The sequence below is a fragment of the Marmota marmota genome, unplaced genomic scaffold, assembly GCF_001458135.2.
Source record: "Marmota marmota marmota unplaced genomic scaffold, marMar, whole genome shotgun sequence".
In the NCBI taxonomy this organism is placed as follows: Eukaryota; Metazoa; Chordata; class Mammalia; order Rodentia; family Sciuridae; genus Marmota; species Marmota marmota.
The window spans coordinates 708,181-726,241 of NW_025999900.1; the positions used below are offsets into that span (position 1 = coordinate 708,181).

At 35.5% G+C, this 18,061-nt stretch overlaps 2 protein-coding genes across 6 annotated transcripts in view; one reads left to right on the forward strand and one right to left on the reverse strand.

The window, feature by feature from the left end:
- Positions 1 to 3,524: 3,524 nt before the first annotated feature.
- Trmt5 (tRNA methyltransferase 5) lies at positions 3,525 to 10,027 on the reverse strand. 2 transcript variants are annotated; one of them, XM_015489888.2, is made up of 5 exons: positions 9,873 to 10,027; positions 8,111 to 8,766; positions 6,004 to 6,128; positions 4,085 to 4,736; positions 3,525 to 3,775 (listed from the first exon to the last, which is right to left on the reverse strand). In XM_015489888.2, exons 1-5 carry the CDS (start codon positions 9,875 to 9,877, stop codon positions 3,690 to 3,692), a joined length of 1,524 nt encoding a protein of 507 aa, XP_015345374.1. In that variant the 5' UTR covers positions 9,878 to 10,027; the 3' UTR covers positions 3,525 to 3,689. The 2 variants fall into 2 exon arrangements, with proteins under 2 accessions (XP_015345374.1, XP_048654410.1); XM_048798453.1 differs by having other exon boundaries at positions 9,809 to 9,927.
- Positions 10,028 to 10,098: 71 nt separating this feature from the next.
- Positions 10,099 to 18,061, forward strand: part of Slc38a6 (solute carrier family 38 member 6) — a 57,039-nt gene continuing 49,076 nt past the window's right edge. For 3 of the 4 annotated variants that reach the window (XM_015489900.2, XM_048798454.1, XM_048798455.1), the window contains exons 1-3: positions 10,099 to 10,231; positions 11,394 to 11,524; positions 15,009 to 15,082. In XM_015489900.2, the coding sequence (XP_015345386.1) occupies positions 10,124 to 10,231; positions 11,394 to 11,524; positions 15,009 to 15,082 (313 nt within the window). In that variant the 5' untranslated portion in view covers positions 10,099 to 10,123. Of the gene's footprint in view, positions 10,232 to 10,273; positions 11,228 to 11,393; positions 11,525 to 15,008; positions 15,083 to 18,061 lie in introns of those variants that run through there. The other variant, XM_048798456.1, reaches the window with a different exon arrangement.

The following is an 18,061-nucleotide window of genomic DNA, read 5'->3' on the forward strand; positions in this document are numbered from 1 at the left end:
CATTTTGTGGTTTTTCTTTTATTGCAGTGTTTTACTTGAACACATTTTAAAATGCCATTTTGATTACAACATTCAGTGTTAATATCCAAGTCTATTATTTCTTCTCATAAAATTTCTTTTTTTCTAATGTCTTCTTAATACCAGTCCAGACAAGTGGATATATTCCATTCTACCAGCAGGTTGTGGCAAGTAAAACCTGACCTGTGATAATGTTACTCCCTTAATATTAAGAATTCAGGGCCTGTTTTCAGCAGTGAAAAGTGAGGGAAACCTTGATCAAGGTGTTATGGTTCCCAGCTGTGAGGCATATGCAGGATAAACCAGATCACAGCATTAACATTAACCTGCTTTAATGACAGATTCAAAGAAGTAAGTTACAAAAACTTATTACTTAAATGGCACCTTTCACCTCCAATGTGAGCTCATTTTATGTCGAAATGTTAGAGACTAGAAAACATACATTTAAAATGAAATTTACCTATGTGTAAATTTAGGCTCTGATGTAGTTTCCCATTGATAACTTCAAAGGCTTTTATTATACCCAGGTTTTGCTTAGAGTTTGATTGTGAATAGGATGGACATTTGCAGTATCTCAGATACCTTGTATAAATCTGTTACATAGGCCACTGCATATGAACATAGCATCAAAGAAATTAAATGATCTCCTGCCATATCACTATCACAATAGAAGTCAATTATATGGGTCAAAAGTTATGGAAAACAAGACTTGTTATATTATGGTGGAATATTTGTGTGTCACAACACTGCCTTATATAGGGATTAATTTCAGGAGTACATTTTTATCTTAATTACACTTCTGTCTTTGATAAAATGAGAAAACCAAGGTATTAATTAAATTGACTAGGCCAAGATCATATGCACAAATTAATAGAAAGCCAGAATTAGAACAGGTTGGTTTGTTTTTAATCTAAGTCCAATTCTAGCTATACCCTACCAGGGTGCCTGTCCTATTCCTTTTATCTATTAGGTATGACTAATGGAAGATTTATTTTTTATACTACAACCTATAAATCTGTTCAAAGAATAGTGAGAACATCGAACTCACAGTTTAGGCTTTGCTGCACTCAACTGCAAAAAAAAAAAAAATCTATTTAAAGAGAATGAGCCAGGCATAGTGGTCTGCACCTAATTCCAGCAACTCTGGAGTCTGAGGCAAAAGGATCACAAGTTCTAGGGTAGCCTTGGCAATTTAGCGAGACCCTGTCTCAAAAATTAAAAAGGGCTGGGAGTATAACTCAGTGATAGAACACCCCTGTGTTAAATCCCTACTGGCACAAAAAAAGAGATCATTCAAATAAAACATTGCAAAGGCTAATAAAAACATTTCAAAGGCTTTAAAGACTGACTTTGAGCCTGCCTTAGAAGTTAACTGACCTATTAAATGAAATGGAATTGTGAAAAGATAACCTAATGACAACAGAAATATTCTAAACAGATGGGCTTATCTCCTTCCCTTCCAATGATTTCCTCTCAAACACAAAAACTTTACAAATCTTTCAACTCTTTAATCCCCAGCCTTTTAACATTTTGTAATACTACAGCAGAAATGATCAACAAAGTACTGTATTACATATTTGCCAGGCACTTTTCTCCCTGCTTTATGTATTACCTAATCCTTACAACAGTGCTAATATTTTCCCTATTTTAACAGATGAGGAAATGCAAGTTAAGTAACTTGCCAGGAGTCAATACAACATAAAAATAGCAGAGCTGGGATTTGAACCCAAGTGGTCAGGCTCCAGAGTCCATACTCTAGAGATAATTGTTAAACTGTCAAGTATATAAATAACAGCTCTACTAAAACCAGGTCTGGGTAGTCAGACTTCGTAAGACTTCTAGGAAGGTTTGAAGAACAAGTATCTTGACCTTCTATGGGACATAAATGACATGAACTAAATGATCTTGTTGATATCCTGAGAAGTTCTGAGAAAGTCATTATATTGAAATTGTTTTGCTAACAACTACCTTCTTTTTAAAGCAGGTATTAAAAGAATGGAAAACATAAATATTTCTTCTAAAAGCTTTTCTTAGAAGCTATCTTTTGGTGGTCCACAGGTGGTAAGAAAATAATTTTAAAAATCCAATTAAGGTGGCAAGAATCTGTTAAAAAGTTATCAAAATTTTAAAAATTGTACCCAATGAGTTTTCTAGCTGTTATTTTCTAATGGTTTCATCAAGAGTTTACTTGAGATCACATCTGAAAGTTTAAGGTGAGCCTAGATTTAAATAATGAAATAATAACACATTTATTTACCCACTCTAAGTGAAAAGGGTAAGAGTTAAAATACTAATTGAAGCATTTAAATATTGTTTTCTTTATAATTACAATATATTCTGTCTAATTAAGGGTTGATATGAACATCATTTATACATGTACTTTCCAGCCTAACATCAGCATACAGTTCTTGGGTTGAGTTTCAAAACAGTTTTGAATTTCAGTGCATTTAGGCAAGAAAGAAGGGTTCTAATTCACTCCTGAAAGGGATACATGCTATGTGTTTCAACTACAGAACATTCTGGGAAAGATCAAACTGTGACAAGTGCTTTGTCTGGTGGTAGTAATGCATATTGTATTGTTTTCAGTTAGCTATAGATTTTTGTCATCTAATTCAGTGTTGAAATAATTCACACTCCACTGTGCTTTCAAAGCACAACATTCCAAGTCCACTTTTCTTGTCCTGATATAAGTATGTACTGATAATAAAAAAGTTTGTGGCTGGGCTGTATATATGGCATAAATGTTGAGTTACTACATCCATGTCACTGTGATTTGTAGTATGGTAAGCAACAATATGAAGATGTGTCACGGTAAGACTGTGGTGCAACTGTTCACTTTGCTGCTGTATTAAGAAAGTAGCTATAGACAGTATGAAAACATGAGTAGGGGATGTTCCAGTAAAACTTTATGTACGGGCTAGGGTTGTGGCTCAGTGGTAGAGTGCTCGCCTAGCACATGCAAGGCCCTGGGTTCGATCCTCAGCACCACATAAAAATAAAGAAATAAATAAAGGTATTATGTTAAACTACAACTAAAAAAAGTAAATATTAAAAAAAAAAAAACCTTTATGTACACTGAAACTCAAATTTCATGTTTTTCACATGTCACAAAATGCAACCATTTGAATCTCAGGTTGAAGGCCAGAAAGGTGGTGAACCAATACTACAAACAGGTGGTGGGCCAGATTCAGCCTATAGAATGTGGTTTGTGTGTCCCTGCTCTAAGTAATATCATATTTTAATGACTCTTTATAGTGCTCTAAGTAATATCATATTTTAATGACTTTTTATAGTGATAACCAGTACTAGAGAAGTACTTGCGTAAAATAACTATACTCTTTCACTAAATATGACTAAAATGTGTTATTAATACCTTCCTAGGTAGATAGCAATTACTCTATCTTCAAAAACGACTTCCTAAGACAGACAATATTTAAGTGTATTTAACGGATAAACAGATGTAATTTAGATTATAAAATAATTACATAGTATAATTTAGATAAAAATATAGTTAGTACATTTAGTTAAATTTTAATTTAGTGACAGTTTATAAAATAGCAGGGCAAAGTATAAGGGTTAAATAGTAAAGGAATGCTACAATTTTATGAAATCACATAAGTTGTATTTCATTACATATAAGTCTAGTAGGCAGATGGGAAAAACATTTACAATTAAGTGTTTGAAGCAATTTGTGTGTTTCCTTCTGAAAAGACATTATCTGTCTTTTGCCGTTTAAGAGGTGGATCTTCGCCATACTCTGTAATAAAAGCAGAAAACATATTTTAGATAAGATACTTAACAGTTGAAAGTACTACTAAAAAATACAGGCATTTTTTTAAGAATTGTAATATGGCCAATTTAGATATGAAATAACATTCCTGTGGATTTATTACTTGAATGAAATAGAATTCTGTTTAACTGAACATTTGGAGAAACAAGTCAAAATTGAATGGCAAGGGGTGTGAACCAAAATAATGAACTAGAAGCAATTTCCAAATTTAATAGTGTATCCCAAAGAAAGCTACAAGGTATTATAGTTTCATTAAATTCTCCAGAAATTTCTCACCTAGATTTATGGTCTGGTTCTTGTAGAGTATAGAAGCAGGAATCTGAAAGGTGATGCAGAGCATTTCCTTGTTAGGGGCCACATTTCTTACTAGATGAACTGAACTGCATGCTTCCAAGGAAATGCCTAACACTGCTCCAGCTTGTTGCTGAACATCTTTAGCAGGATTAACATCTTTAGAAAAGCTGTAACAGTGTACTATGGGAAGGAGGTCACTGCTGCATGGCTGCCCATCTAAAAGTGATTTGAAAGCACAGAGAAACTCTATAGCCTTTGCTGGCAAATTCATGACAATGTGGACAGAGTGTTTTCTTTCTTTTGGCAGTGCCAGCTGCTGCATTAACTCTTCTCTGACTGGTCCTTGGAGAAAGTCTTTACCATCCAAGTTGAAGACTTTCACCTTTTTGTCTACTTTATTTAATTTACAATTGTGTAACAGCCATTTATGGGATTCAGGATTAAGATCATTGGCAAATACAGTGCAGTTTTTCTTTGCTGCTGGAACAGCAAAGGGCCCAACTCCAGCAAAAACATCAAATAGGACATCCCCAGGCTTTAGAAGTTCTGTGATACGGCTGTGTTCTGTGGAGAGACGAGGATTCCAATAGACTTTTGAAAAATCAAATTCATAGGTGTAGTTGTTTTCCCGAACCTGAAAAAGTCATATAATGTTTTTAGTCAATCTGCTTGGTCCTAAATTCCAGCCACTGATTTTGGAAAGGTATGCCTAGTCACATGAGCACACACACACATTTAAATTTACTACTATTAGAAAAGTAACAGTGCATTTAAAGGCACTTTAATTAGAATTCTGGTGTTTATGCTATTCTTGGGGCCAGTTAATATCTTGAATTGGACTTTTTCATGAGGAAAGTTATCAAATAGTCATCTACCTCAATCCCAAAAGACCATGGAGTCATTTCCAGATCACATGAGGAAATTTTCAGAAAGGCCAACTGGCTGACTGGTTTAACTAGACTCTTATGTCATAGATGGAGAGAAAAAACATCATTTAAAACAACACAACACACACATCTTTATAAGTAGCTAAACTAAACTGTAGATAGCAATTCTGCATAGCAAACAAGCTTTCCTTTATAGTTTTCAGTTAGTAAAAGGGAGGCAATGGTAGCTGTGTCATTAAGTTTTGAGGTACTTTACTATTTTTAGACAGTTATTTGAACTTTGCAAATTTCATGTCTATAAACGAGAGCCAGTTTATAGAGTAATCATTCCCATATTGTTATTTCTTTTCCCAAATTTGAGTTTTCATGGATAAACTAAATACATACAGTGGTGCCGAGTCTTGAACAAAAGTAGTTTCTTTTGGGTCTATCACAGACACGTTTGAAAACAGAAAATAAAATTATAATCATGGAATATGACTCAGCCATTGTTAATATCCTTATTTTATTGAGGAAAAAAAATCAAAGACTAGAAAGTTACTAACATATAAATCCAGTAAAAATATATCTTCTATCTCCGCCTTTCCTGGACCTTAATTTCAAATTTGAACGTATTTTTGTTGCCCTTCCAACCTCATCAAATGTTCCAGAGTTGGAAATGTTTTTGCAAGTCTCTGCCAACTAAAAGTATCTCTGGGTGTAACCAGGAAGGTTTAAATATGTCTTTATCCTACAACTTGCTTTTTTTGTCAGTTAACCTGTCAATGGGCAATTTATTTTAACAATTACAGAGATAAAAAATATTTAATGATGGAGTAGTCCACTGGATTTAACCAATTCCTTTGAAAAGGCTTTATCTGTGAATATCATTCCATCAATAGTACATAAATATACACAATCTTCAACTTATTAATATTTGATGTTATAAATACTTTAAATCTTTTTCATCTGTTACAATTCTAAACATTATTCTTGATATACACCATACTAGGAAAAAAACAAAAGATTTTGTACCTTGGTCAGCATGTTCTCTTCTCCAGATAGCACTTCCATTTGGAAATTTCGATATGTATTGTCAATATTATTGATTTTATTTACTGCTGAGGTGATTCCTGGATTTTTGTCAATCATAACTTGGCCTAAAAGATGAAAAATTCATAATAAAAATAACCTGCTGGTTGCAGAACAAAAGCTAGTGGAAATATTAAATGAATTGTCTTTTCCTTCGGTTTAAAGATTTAAAACTATAATGTGTGTAATGTTGCATACAATTCTAAAAATTCAACAGATTACTAAAATTAATATCTGACAGTCTCTAATACAAAAAATATATGGGTACTTTTTTTTTTTTTTTCCATTTCTGAGGATTGAACCCAGCAGTGCTCACTCGGCTATGTCTCCAGCCTTTTTTTAAATTTTTTGAGACAAAGTCTTGCCAGATTGTCCAGGATGGTCTCATACTTTCCATCTTTTATACCTCAACCACCCAAGTAGCTGGGATTAAAGGCATAGGCCACCCACACCTGGCTTATTTTTCCATGTTTTTATTAAATCTTCTCAAATGTACATCAAGTGAGCAAAAAAGGTAGACCATAAGGAATTGTAAAGAATGGAAAGAAGAGATGCAAATACACTGGCAACAAATGGTCTCAGAAAACACCAGCAAAAACATCTGCCTGTCCCCACTGGCCTCAAACCAAATGTTTGTTTTACTGTGGGTTTGAAACCAGTGCCTCCACTTTGGAAATCTACGTCAGCAAAACAATGTTTCCAACAACAATAAGACTCTTTAGAGTTATCTAAATAAAACATAATTTACTTCAATTGTAATATCACAGCAGAAAAGCTATAAAGTACATCAGAAATGGCATATTGATGCTTTTTAACTGAAGTCTGTTTTTTTGTCAGCACTTCAAAAGTTTATCATAATCTATATATCTATCTGTACCTCATTGCATAAGGAAAGATAATTTGTTAGTAAAAAGTACTCAGTAACAGAAATATGCTGAAATACAATCAGAATTTGTCTTAATCTTCCCAATAATTAGATACCTGATTCTGAATAATATCTAACTCTAATCAATTGTTACTTTTATTCTATTCTGCTTCAGGTAACTGAACTCAATTTTCGAGTATTCAGGTTTATTTTAAATGAGGAATGAAATTTTAAAAATAAAAAGTAATTCTGAAGTTCTATGATAAAAGGTTTAAAATTACTACTGTATGGAAATATTTCTTTTTAAATTTTGAGTGCCTCTTTATGAGATGTTAAAAGTAGAAATGAGATAGTAATGTTTGAGTTAGGGTAGACAATGACTATAGGAAATCCTACACTTGATATCAGTTATAATTATAAGGATCTGCTTAAGTATTTATTATGTTACCATTAGGCATTATCAATCCCTTTCATCAATTAAAAACAAAGGAAATGCCTAACAGCACAGTTCTAAAATTCTACCCATGCAAAGTACTGTATACCACACCTTTTAAAGCTGAAAGTAATTCCCAGAAGTTCTGAAAATTACTCTTATTCTTAAGTAATCTGAAAAATGCATGGACATCAAATATTTCTATAAGGATAAGGATAATTTTGATTAGTCTTCTGTTTTTTATCCTAAAGAATCAAGGTCTCAAGTTTAAACCTGGAGCTACAGATACAGGACACACATAAACATTATTTCTAAAAAGCTAGGAACACTAAAAAAAAAAGTATGGTGAGTAACATATAGAAGAGGTTTAATTAGTTGAATCAACGAACACATAAAGTAAGCAATGTTGTACTTTTGGCGATACAATACTCAAATTCATGAAACTTAGTACTGAATATTGTACCAAGGGCCTAATAGTCTTGTGCACCAAAAGGAAGAATTCTTTTCAAGATAGAACAAATTTTTCTGTATTGGTGTACATAAAAACCTGGACCAGCATGTAGAGACTGCTGACTCGGGAAAGGGTATTCCAAAATGGCCCTCAGAAAAAGATATGTGGCTGGAGATCTGGCTTAAAATTACAATGATAAACTGTTCTGCTTCTATAATTTGGCATTTCAAAAAAATTAAGAAATGAAAATAGAATTTGCCATTTGTTTTCTAGTACATGAATATCACTACAACTCACCTACCAATTAAATGCCTGAAAGGGAGCTGATGATCTCGAAGATTCAGGTGTGCAATATGTCCAACTCGGCTAAACCCTGAAATCACATCTTGACCTTTAGGAAGCACAGCTCTCAAGATTTCTTCTGACTTAAAGTTGTCATAAGTTAGTTCCAAACTATATTTAGAAATCTGTGGACTGACATTAAGTTGCTTTAAAGTACTGAGTTCTGCTTTCTCAAAGGAATCACAAGTAAACATTTTATAGGGATCCAACATAATTAGTCTATTTTCTTCATCTTCTGGATCTTCAATCACCCGCTTTATGCCTGGGCGCTGCAGTGCTACCCTTTTAAGGGATCGCATCACTCTGCTGACTATTTCTTTCCTCACTTTAAGCACTGGAATGGTGACTGTCTTTTTAAAAGCTGTTCTATCAAGTTTCATCATTCCTCGAACATCAGAAGGTGGTGAAAATAACTCAGAGTCTCTTTTATTTGCTTCTATTTCTGGCATGGTTGAGAATCTTTTTCTTTGACCCCAAAAGAAAATATCAGGCACTTTCCTAAGCTTTTGTGTCACTGTTATCCATGCTAGTGGGATCAGCAATTCTGATACAGTTGCATTACAGTTTTCCACTTTCAGAAGTCTTCTTGAGAATATAAATGGCCTCCATACAACTCTTTAAGAAAGAAAGAAAGAAAGAATCCATTTTAAAAATACCACAAAGCTACAAATGAACACATTCACAATGACTTTTGAGATAAAACTATTAAAAATTTCAAATAACCTAAATTCTCATAAATAAAACAACCTATGGGAGAAGTATACTATCTTTTCCAGAATATGACTTTTATAAATAGTAAAAAATGTGGACTTTCATCCCACATTATGCTACATCATTAGTGATCCATCTGCCTCCCTATACTCAATAAGCCTTTGAATCTACAGAATGCATTTGGGATTGGAAGCCTGATATTTGACTCAAAGTGTCATGTTTAGATGAAATGGTTATTATATACGATATTACCAATAGCAATATAGTGCTACTGGATACACTTGTGGGTGCTTATTGTATCAGATGCTATATTATTAAATATCGGGAGGTGTGTAGGGTTGCATCCTCATTTTGTAAAAGACCTGCGTAAGCGAAGGCTCAGAAGTAAGTTAACACTCAAAGTCTTTTGCTGGTAAGTAGCCGAGCAAGGACTAAAACCAGGTAAGACTGACCTTAGTGCTTGTGTTCCTAATACAGTATATTGTTAGGTTGTTTGTCTTCCATGCTTTACTGCCACATGTCCTAACTTTAAAGCAGAGTCTAACGTATTTTGAGGACAAGGGGCTTTCCTGAATGTTTTAAACACTGTCATTCACTTTGTTTTCTAAAATAGCAAACAAGTAATTGTAAGGGGAAAGGGCCCGGCACCAGAATCCTGTAAAGCGACAAAGTCAAACCTCAACCTCACACTCAGGATTTAAATTGCGTCTAGCACTTTTAACCAGGTGGGTGATGCTTGGTAAATTTGAGTCCCGTTGTCCGATTTGTAAATGTGGCTAAAAGTTGGTATAAAACAGCATTTTAAGCAGATTGCTTATTACCCGGTACTCGAACCTAAGCTAAACCGGATGGCAGGGTGGCCTCGCAGCACTTCCGCGCTCCAGCGGCCAAGGCGACGTGCCGCCCCAGGGCTGCACTATCAAGGGTCCCGCGGCTGCCACCTCACCAATTGCACCTTCCCAATTCCAGGGTCGCTCTGGCAGCTGGCTTGAAGACCAGACCCCTCTCACCTCATGCTCTGGTGCGGCTCGAAAATGGGTCGCAGATGGTTTGCCTGGCCTTCGGTGACGTCATCACTGATCGCCGCGGAGGGGCACCGTCATCAAATCACGACGAGTGGCTCCTTTCTTCCTTGCCCCAGTGAGGTTCCGGAACCCGGAAGGGTCGGGCCCGTAACCCCGCCTCTGGAGCGATTAACGCCTGGAGCGTAGAGCACGAATTGAGGCACGCGGATGGACCCGGTAGTCCACCAAGGAGTGACATGGAGGCGTTTTGGGGGAGCATCAACGCTGAGCAGGGCTGGCTCGTCTCTTCCCAGCCATCCGAAGAGGTGGCGGCAGCCGAAGAGTTGAGCCCGTTGCTAAGCAACGTAAGTGGGCTCCGCTCTTGCGCCGGCGCTGACGCCTTGCAGCACCCCTTAAGTGCCTGCCAAATAAGAACTGGAAAAGACCGGGGAGGCGTGGGGAGAGGCATGAAGTTGGAGCCTGCCAGTGGGTCCCAAAGGCAGCAGCCGAGACTCAGATGAGATCCTGAGGCTTACGAGTGTGGCCGCAACCTCCCACATTCTAGGGAGAAAAGTTTAAGTTTTTTTTCTGTACCGGCTCAGGTGGAAGAGATGCAGCACTGAGTGGAGAGAGGTTGGGCACCCGACGGGATTGAGCCACCATCGCTGTTTGTTAGTGTCCTTGTCGCCTTCCAGTGTCCTCCACCAGTTTTGTGAGGTCTTTGCAAGAGTAACGAGATGTTTCTTTTCTTGATTTAGTTATTGGAGGGCTATGAACATCTCAATAGAGATATCTGTAGTGGTGAAGGAATGGAGGTTGCCTGGTAATAAGCACACATAACATTTCCCTTTTTTTATTTAGTTATTTTTGCGGTGCTAAATATATTGACTCATGGTCTTATGGCATGTGTTCTACCACTGAGCTGTGTTCACAGCCTGCACCTCCGCTTTTTAACTGAAATTCTTGGAGAGTTTTGCTCCCAACTGCTATTTGGGGACATGGTATTCTCAGGGATATACTTGCCAAAGAATCTTGAATTGTTTCTATTTATTATATTGCCACTGCAAGGTATTCCTAACCATTGTTCCAATTGGGAGAACTAAATAAGTATAAAAATAAAGATTTGATTTTGCAGCCTTAGTAATAGGAAGAACAGTTGTGGACAGCACTTCCACAAGCTGACTCAGGGTTTCTTAAGGAATCACATGAGCTGAGTCCATGTTCCTCCTCTCAGTCCCCATCCCATTCCTATCTTGTAGTCACAAGATTAGTCATGTCTCTTCCTGAAGCCTACCTGGCCTCTGTACTGGGAGAGATGATTTTCCTAGGAAACCAGATTCCTGAAGCTATATCTCTAGGAGGTAAGAAGGAAACAAAAGAAAACCTGTTCTGATTAAGCAACTAGCATGTCCTGCAAAGCCTTCTTGTTTATGGGAAATGATCTTCATAACCTCTCAGTGATTTACTGGGCAAAATTTGAACTTCACTCTCCAGATATTTAACACTATTAAATTTCTGTGCTTACAGGAACTTCAAAGACAGGTATCCCCAGGAGTTTCCTTTGGTTTCTCAGTCTTTAATTTGATGAATGCCATCATGGGAAGTGGCATCCTTGGCTTAGCTTATGTTATGGCTAATACAGGTATCCTTGGATTTAGGTGAGTTTTTTTTTCTTTTAATTTCATTTTGATTGTACATTAAGAAGAAAAAAGTTAGGTTTCAGCAGCTACAATTATACAATTTCTGTTAAAATTATTTCTGAGATTTTAGTGATTTTTTTGCTACCCTTGTTGCTAATCTGTAGCTTGGATGCTGTATGCAGTCATAAATTGCTTAACGAGGGGGATGTGTTTGAGGAATTTTTAGGCAATTTCATTGTTGTGTGAATATCATACACAATACAAACATAGATGGTACTACAGACCTAGGCTGTATTCCATCTGTTGTTCCTGTGCTATAACCCTGGATAGCATGTTACAATACTGAATACTGTAGGCAATTATAACAGAATAGTATGTGTATCTAAACAAACATAGAAAAGATACAGTAAAAACAGTATAAAAATAATGCACCTGGGGCTGGGGATATAGCTCAGTTGGTAGAGTGCTTGCCTCACATGCACAAGGCCCTAGATTCAATCCCCAGCATAATAATAATAATAATAATAATGCCCCTGTATAGGGCAAAAACCATGAATGGAACTTGCAGGACTAAAAATTGCTCTGGGTGAGTCAGTGGTGATGAATATGAAGGCCTAGAACATTATTGTATATTGCTATATGCTTTATAAACATTGTACTCTTAGGTTAAAATATATTTATAAAAAAAGTTTTTTCTCTTCAATAATAAATAACCTTAGTTTATAGTAACATTTTACTCTATAAACTTTAAAAAAAATTAAACTTTTTGGCTCTTTTAGCCTAGGCTGTATTCCACCTGTTGTTCCTGTGCTATAAACCTGGATAGCATGTTACAATACTGAATAATATAGGCAAATAAGATAATAGTTAGCTTAAAACACAAACACTTGTGTAGCTATGCAAAAAATATGTTTTTTCTTTATATCCTCATTCTATTAAGTTTTTTTCCTAAAATTTTTTTGTTCTCCTATTTAATTTTTAGTTAAAAACTGAGATACAAACACCCAAATTAGCCTAGGCCTACACAGGGTCAGGATAATCAGTATCATTATCTTCTACCTCCATATGTTGTCCCTCCTAGAAGTCTCCAGGGGCAGTTTCACACATGGAGCTGTTGTCTCCTATGGTAACAATGCCCTTTTCAGGAATACCTCCTGAAAGACATGTCTGAGGCTGTTTTTTATAGTTAAATTTTATTCATGTAAGTAGGAATACACTGTAGATAACATTTATAGCATGGTAAAAGCATAAACCAGTATCACAGTCATTTATTACATTATCAAGTATTATATATTATACATAATAGTATATGCTACACTTTTGTATGACTGGAAGTGCAGGAGGTTTGTTTACCCCAGCATAACCATGAACTTGTGAATGCAATATGATAAGACAGCTATGATATCACAAGGTGATAGTAATATTTCACATTCATTATAATTTTATGGGACCACCATTCTATATGTAATTCATCAACCCAGAATATTGTTATGCAGTACATGTCTGTATCCAAAAGCATGGCAAATTTTAAATACAGAACTTGATCTGTACCCATTTATAACCTTAGGAGGTGGCTTATTTAGCTTACTCATTTGTGTTAGGTCTCCAAAATTTGTTAGCTCTGTTAATCAGCTTTTCATCACTGTGAAAATACCTGAGAAAACAAAGGAGGAAAGATTTATTTTGGCTTGTGATTTAAGAGATTTCAGTCCGTGGTCTACTGGCTGCGCTGTTTCTGGGCCTTTGGTGAGGCAGTATCTCATGGTGGAAAGATGGCAGAGAGAAGCTGCTTACTTCATGGCAGTCAGGAAGCAGGGGGAGGAGCACCACGGGTATAAGATACTGTCCAGAAGGGCATGCCCCTCAAAAATCCACTTACTTTAATAGGTTTCTCCTCCTGCAGTTTCCACCACCTCTCAATATCCCATTCAATTTTGACCATCAGTTGGATTAATCCATTAATAAAGTTGGAGTCTTTATGATCCAATCACTTCTCAAAAGCCCCACTTCTCAACATTGCTGCATTGGGGACTAAGCCTTCAATACATGATCCTTTGAGGGACATTTTAGGTCCAAACCATATCATCAGCTATGCAGCTTACTTATAAATAGCAATTTTTTGAGTGCAAATAAAACACATACTGTTTTCATTTCTCTTCATCTCCTCTCTTTCTCCTATTGTTAAGTAGTCTCATTTCACTTTCTGAAGCCAGGTATTCTATGCTTATTCCTTTGCATCTTTTAAGACTTAGCTCATAGGCCAATTAGCCCAAAATAGAAGGCTTTCTGGCCTTTATGTGCTTTCCACAATACTTTGTGTATATTCATAATGTTATTATAATTTATTATAACAATTTGTTTGTTACTTTCCCACTAAACCCTGAAATCCTTTAGAACTAGACTTTATCTTTAGCATCTAGCTCCATGGCAAATTGAATGCATGAAATTCAAGTTTATTTTGTTTTACTGTTAAAAGTAGATTTACTTTACTGGAAAATTTAAAATACAGAGACTTATTTGGGTATCTTTCTTTCTTTTATTCCAAAATTTTTGATAAACAAATCAACTTTTAAATATCCCATCTTGCTTTTGTTGTGGGATGTGTTCACAGACTTTCATAATTTTAAAACAAAAATATATGTGACACTGTAGGCAAGTCATAATTATAGGACTTATTTTTTGGTTCGCTGTGAGAAATTATATTTTATATATCAAGGTCTAACATAGATGTGGGCTCACTGAATCATATCATCTGTCCCTTTGGGTGATGTTAAACTGTTATTAACAAGTATTAAGTGAACCACAAAGATAGAATTTTTTTAACTATTGGAGTAACCCCTGGGGATAGCTCTATAGCTAAAAGCTGATCCTGCTAGTATCTTTCTGAGAATAAGTAGTTGTTTCTTTTTGTAATGCTGTTGAGAGGACTCCACTAATTACATTGTTTGCAGTTTTCAAATTGCATCATTAGAAGTGTGTTAACTGAATTGTTTTGGTTTGATTTGGAGAATGAATGTTTTTTTAATAGATGCTAGGAAATATGGTCTCAATATTATAGATGAAGATATGGTAAGGAGGTCCACATCATTGGAATGGGAAGGAGGGTGAGAGGGAAGAGCAAAGACAGTGAGATTTCATAACTAAAATTTTTGTTAGGCTTAGAATAGGACAAAACTAGTCACAAAAGGGAAGTATCAAAATCATTGAATGGCTGAACCAGCAGTCAGCAGACAAGAATGTAAAATAAGGAAGTTTTCTTTTTTTTAATAAACCTTGTTTCTCATTTTTTTTTTAAATTTTAAAAGCAGTAGTTTTCATTTACATAAATCTTGGTAAATAAAGAAGAGTAGAAAACTATCTTCTTAATTTCTACTATACTTGTACAACTCAGAGGTAGTTCCTGTGAACATTTGAATGTAAAGAAATTTGCTTTTGTAATGAGATGCCATTAAGAAAGAGACACTTCTGGTGAGATTTAACTATGTGTTCCCTTATATTTTAGTTTATTGCTGCTGATGGTTGCTCTCCTGGGTTCTTACTCAGTTCATCTCCTGCTTAGTATGTGTATTCAGACAGGTGAGTAAAATTACCATGCTGGTTCATTTGATGAAGCAGTGCCCTGAGTTTCTGTTTACATATAGGATTGGATATCTCAAATCTTAATTGCTAGAGCCAAGAGTATAGGTTAGTAGTAGAATGTATGTTCAGTATGCAGGCCCTGGGTTCAGTCTACAGCAGCATGCGTACACATGCACTCACACACACAAAAAATCTAATTTCCATTAATACATAGAGTGGTTGAAATGAAAAATTTCAAAAGCCAGGCTATATAGGCCAAGTCCTATGGGGAAATATCCAAGCACAGGACAGAAGAAGGAGACTAGCATTTTAACTACTTTCCACCACAAAGCACAATGTTGTTTTCTGGGTTAGAGTAGATTAAGGGAGGCACCTAAGAGGTGTTCAAAGCATATGCTTACAGGGAAGCAACAATATTCATTATGATCTTATTTCTCCTTGGTTGATCATTTCCTTAAGGAGAATACCTTCTCAGATCTATAACTTCCTTCCCTGCCTTCTGTCTTCTAGACAGAGCTTGGAGTGGCAGAACTAGGATTTTAGGAGGCAAGGTCATAAAGCTTTGAATTTATTTTAATATGCTTGATATTTTTACTTACAAGTCTCGAATAAGGTAATTTTTCTTAATTGACAGAAGTATGTGCAGTTAATACAATATATGTGTGTATATTTTTTTCCATTTGGAACTTTTATTATGTATAAGTTATTTAAAGTTGCAATAATAAAAATATATGAATTACACAACTACCTTTGTAAGGTTTTCCTTTTGACATTAACACATATCCTATAGCCATTGTTCCTGGTCTGGTCTTATATCTATTCAGTCTCTATTATCCTTGGATTAGATCAGTTTTGATGCCAAAATCAGGAGTTGAATTTCCACATTGGAGAGTTCACTTAGCTCTGTCTGGTTGTATGGCTTTCATACTTTTAGAAGCAGAATGGATACATAAAATAGATTTTAAAAATAGGCTTTTTCTGGGCGGAGCATGGTGGTACATGCCTGTAATCCTAGCAGCTTGGGATGCTAAGACAGGAGCATCACGAGTTCAAAGCCAGCCTCAGCAAAATTGAGGCACTAAGTAGCTCAGTGAGATCCTATCTCTAAATAAAATACAAAATAGGACTGGAGATGTGGCTCAGTGGTTGAGTGCCCCTGAGTTCAATTCCTGGTACCCAACAACAACAACAAACAAACAAACAAACAAAAATTGGCTTATTCTGGACTTAAACAGGTGAAAGAAATCCAAAGATATTTTTGGAGAATTTTAAAACTCTTCAGAACATAGTTCTAAAACCATTGGTCAAGTTGTTTTCCTAAAACTTGTCTATTCATCAGAAACACCTGTCAATCTTTTTTTATAAACAGATTTCTTAGCAAGCCCTCTGTGTGATTTTTAATGGAAAAAACAACTAGGATTCATAGTTCATAAATGTAATATGTACCATTGCTTTGGTCATCTTGCCTACAGATGCGTGTCTCTGCTCATAGGTGAATGTGTAGACAGATGAAAATGCTAGGAAACAATGCAAAGCAGAAAGTTGTTTGTAACCACATCTCAAATAATAGTTTTAGATAAATATATTTGTATATCCTGCTGAATCTTAACTAAAATTTTAATTTTGAAATTTTGCTTATTTATGTGAAAATTACTTTCACTGAATTGTGATAGTTTATTTAACATTGTAATAAGTTCTTTTGATGAATTCTATTAAAAAATTAATGCTCTGTGGCAATTAAGTCTTCTTTAACTAAAATGTTTTATTTAATTTGGGGAAGTAGTATTCAACTTAATGGAGCTATCTAAATAATGTTAATTTTTTCCCTCTCCTTTTAGTTCATCTGTATTTAACTTTAAAATTCTAACACTGCCTCCTCTTCTTTTCTGTAACTCTTGGGCATATAAAATGAAAACATCTCTTTCTCTTTTTTTTTTTCTTTGACTTTTGTAGCTTATTTGGGTCTGTGAACTAACTTTTTCATGGTTCTTCATATGTACTGAACTGATGCACGTGTCTTCCATTGATTGAATTCCTCAGTCATTGTAATTCTCTGGAGGTAGGCTCCCTCTCCCTCCCCAATACATTCGCAGAAGTCTAGAGAATTAATGTAGCTAATTTTTGCTATTGCTTTGTTGGACTATCATAAACTAGTTACAGTGTTTGTATTGGAATCATTATCCAGAAAAAGAGGTATTTTAAGTCTTTACAAAATAATTTCTTTGGAGGTAAAAAGTGAAGAGAAATATTTATCTTGATTAAAAACCAAAGTATTTCTTCACATGAAATTCTCTTGTTTTGGATTTTATATAGGATTGGGTCTAGCAGGAGCTGAGGTGGCATATAAGGTATCTTATTCTCATTAGCCTTAGTTTGCTGAATGTAAAATGGCTCTGATAATACTTTCCTCTTGGGATTGTTCTAAAAATGGAATAAAATAACGTGTATAAAATTTCAAGTCCTTGATAAATGCTAGCTCCTATTACGTGTACTCACTGGGACAAAATCTTGAAATATTGCAAAGTGTCATGGACACTGTGATCTTAGAAACAGTTGGCTTATTGCCATTCCATGGGAACACATCTTGTGCTCTGGAATTAAACTTTCAGCTCCCTTCCTCTGGCCTCTACATCACTATTAGCAGACGGGAATGAGAATTATAGAACTCTGTATGCTTCTGGCCCAAACCCCTACTCTAGTCCCTAAGCCTTCCCAAGCACTGTTATTACCATCCTATGCCTCAAGACCATTTGGATTAATAGTATCATAATATTTATCTCAAATATGTCAGTCACTCAGTTATTCTTTATTTCCCAGACTCATCCATTACAGCTGTTGCCTATTTTCTGACCTCATTTTCCTATAGTCTCCAACTCCTAAAACCCTTCCACTATGCTCCTCAACTCACAATCAGCAAAACCTGCATGTCCTTAATTCTTTTCTGAACATTCTTTTCCTTTTCGTAACCTAAGAAAA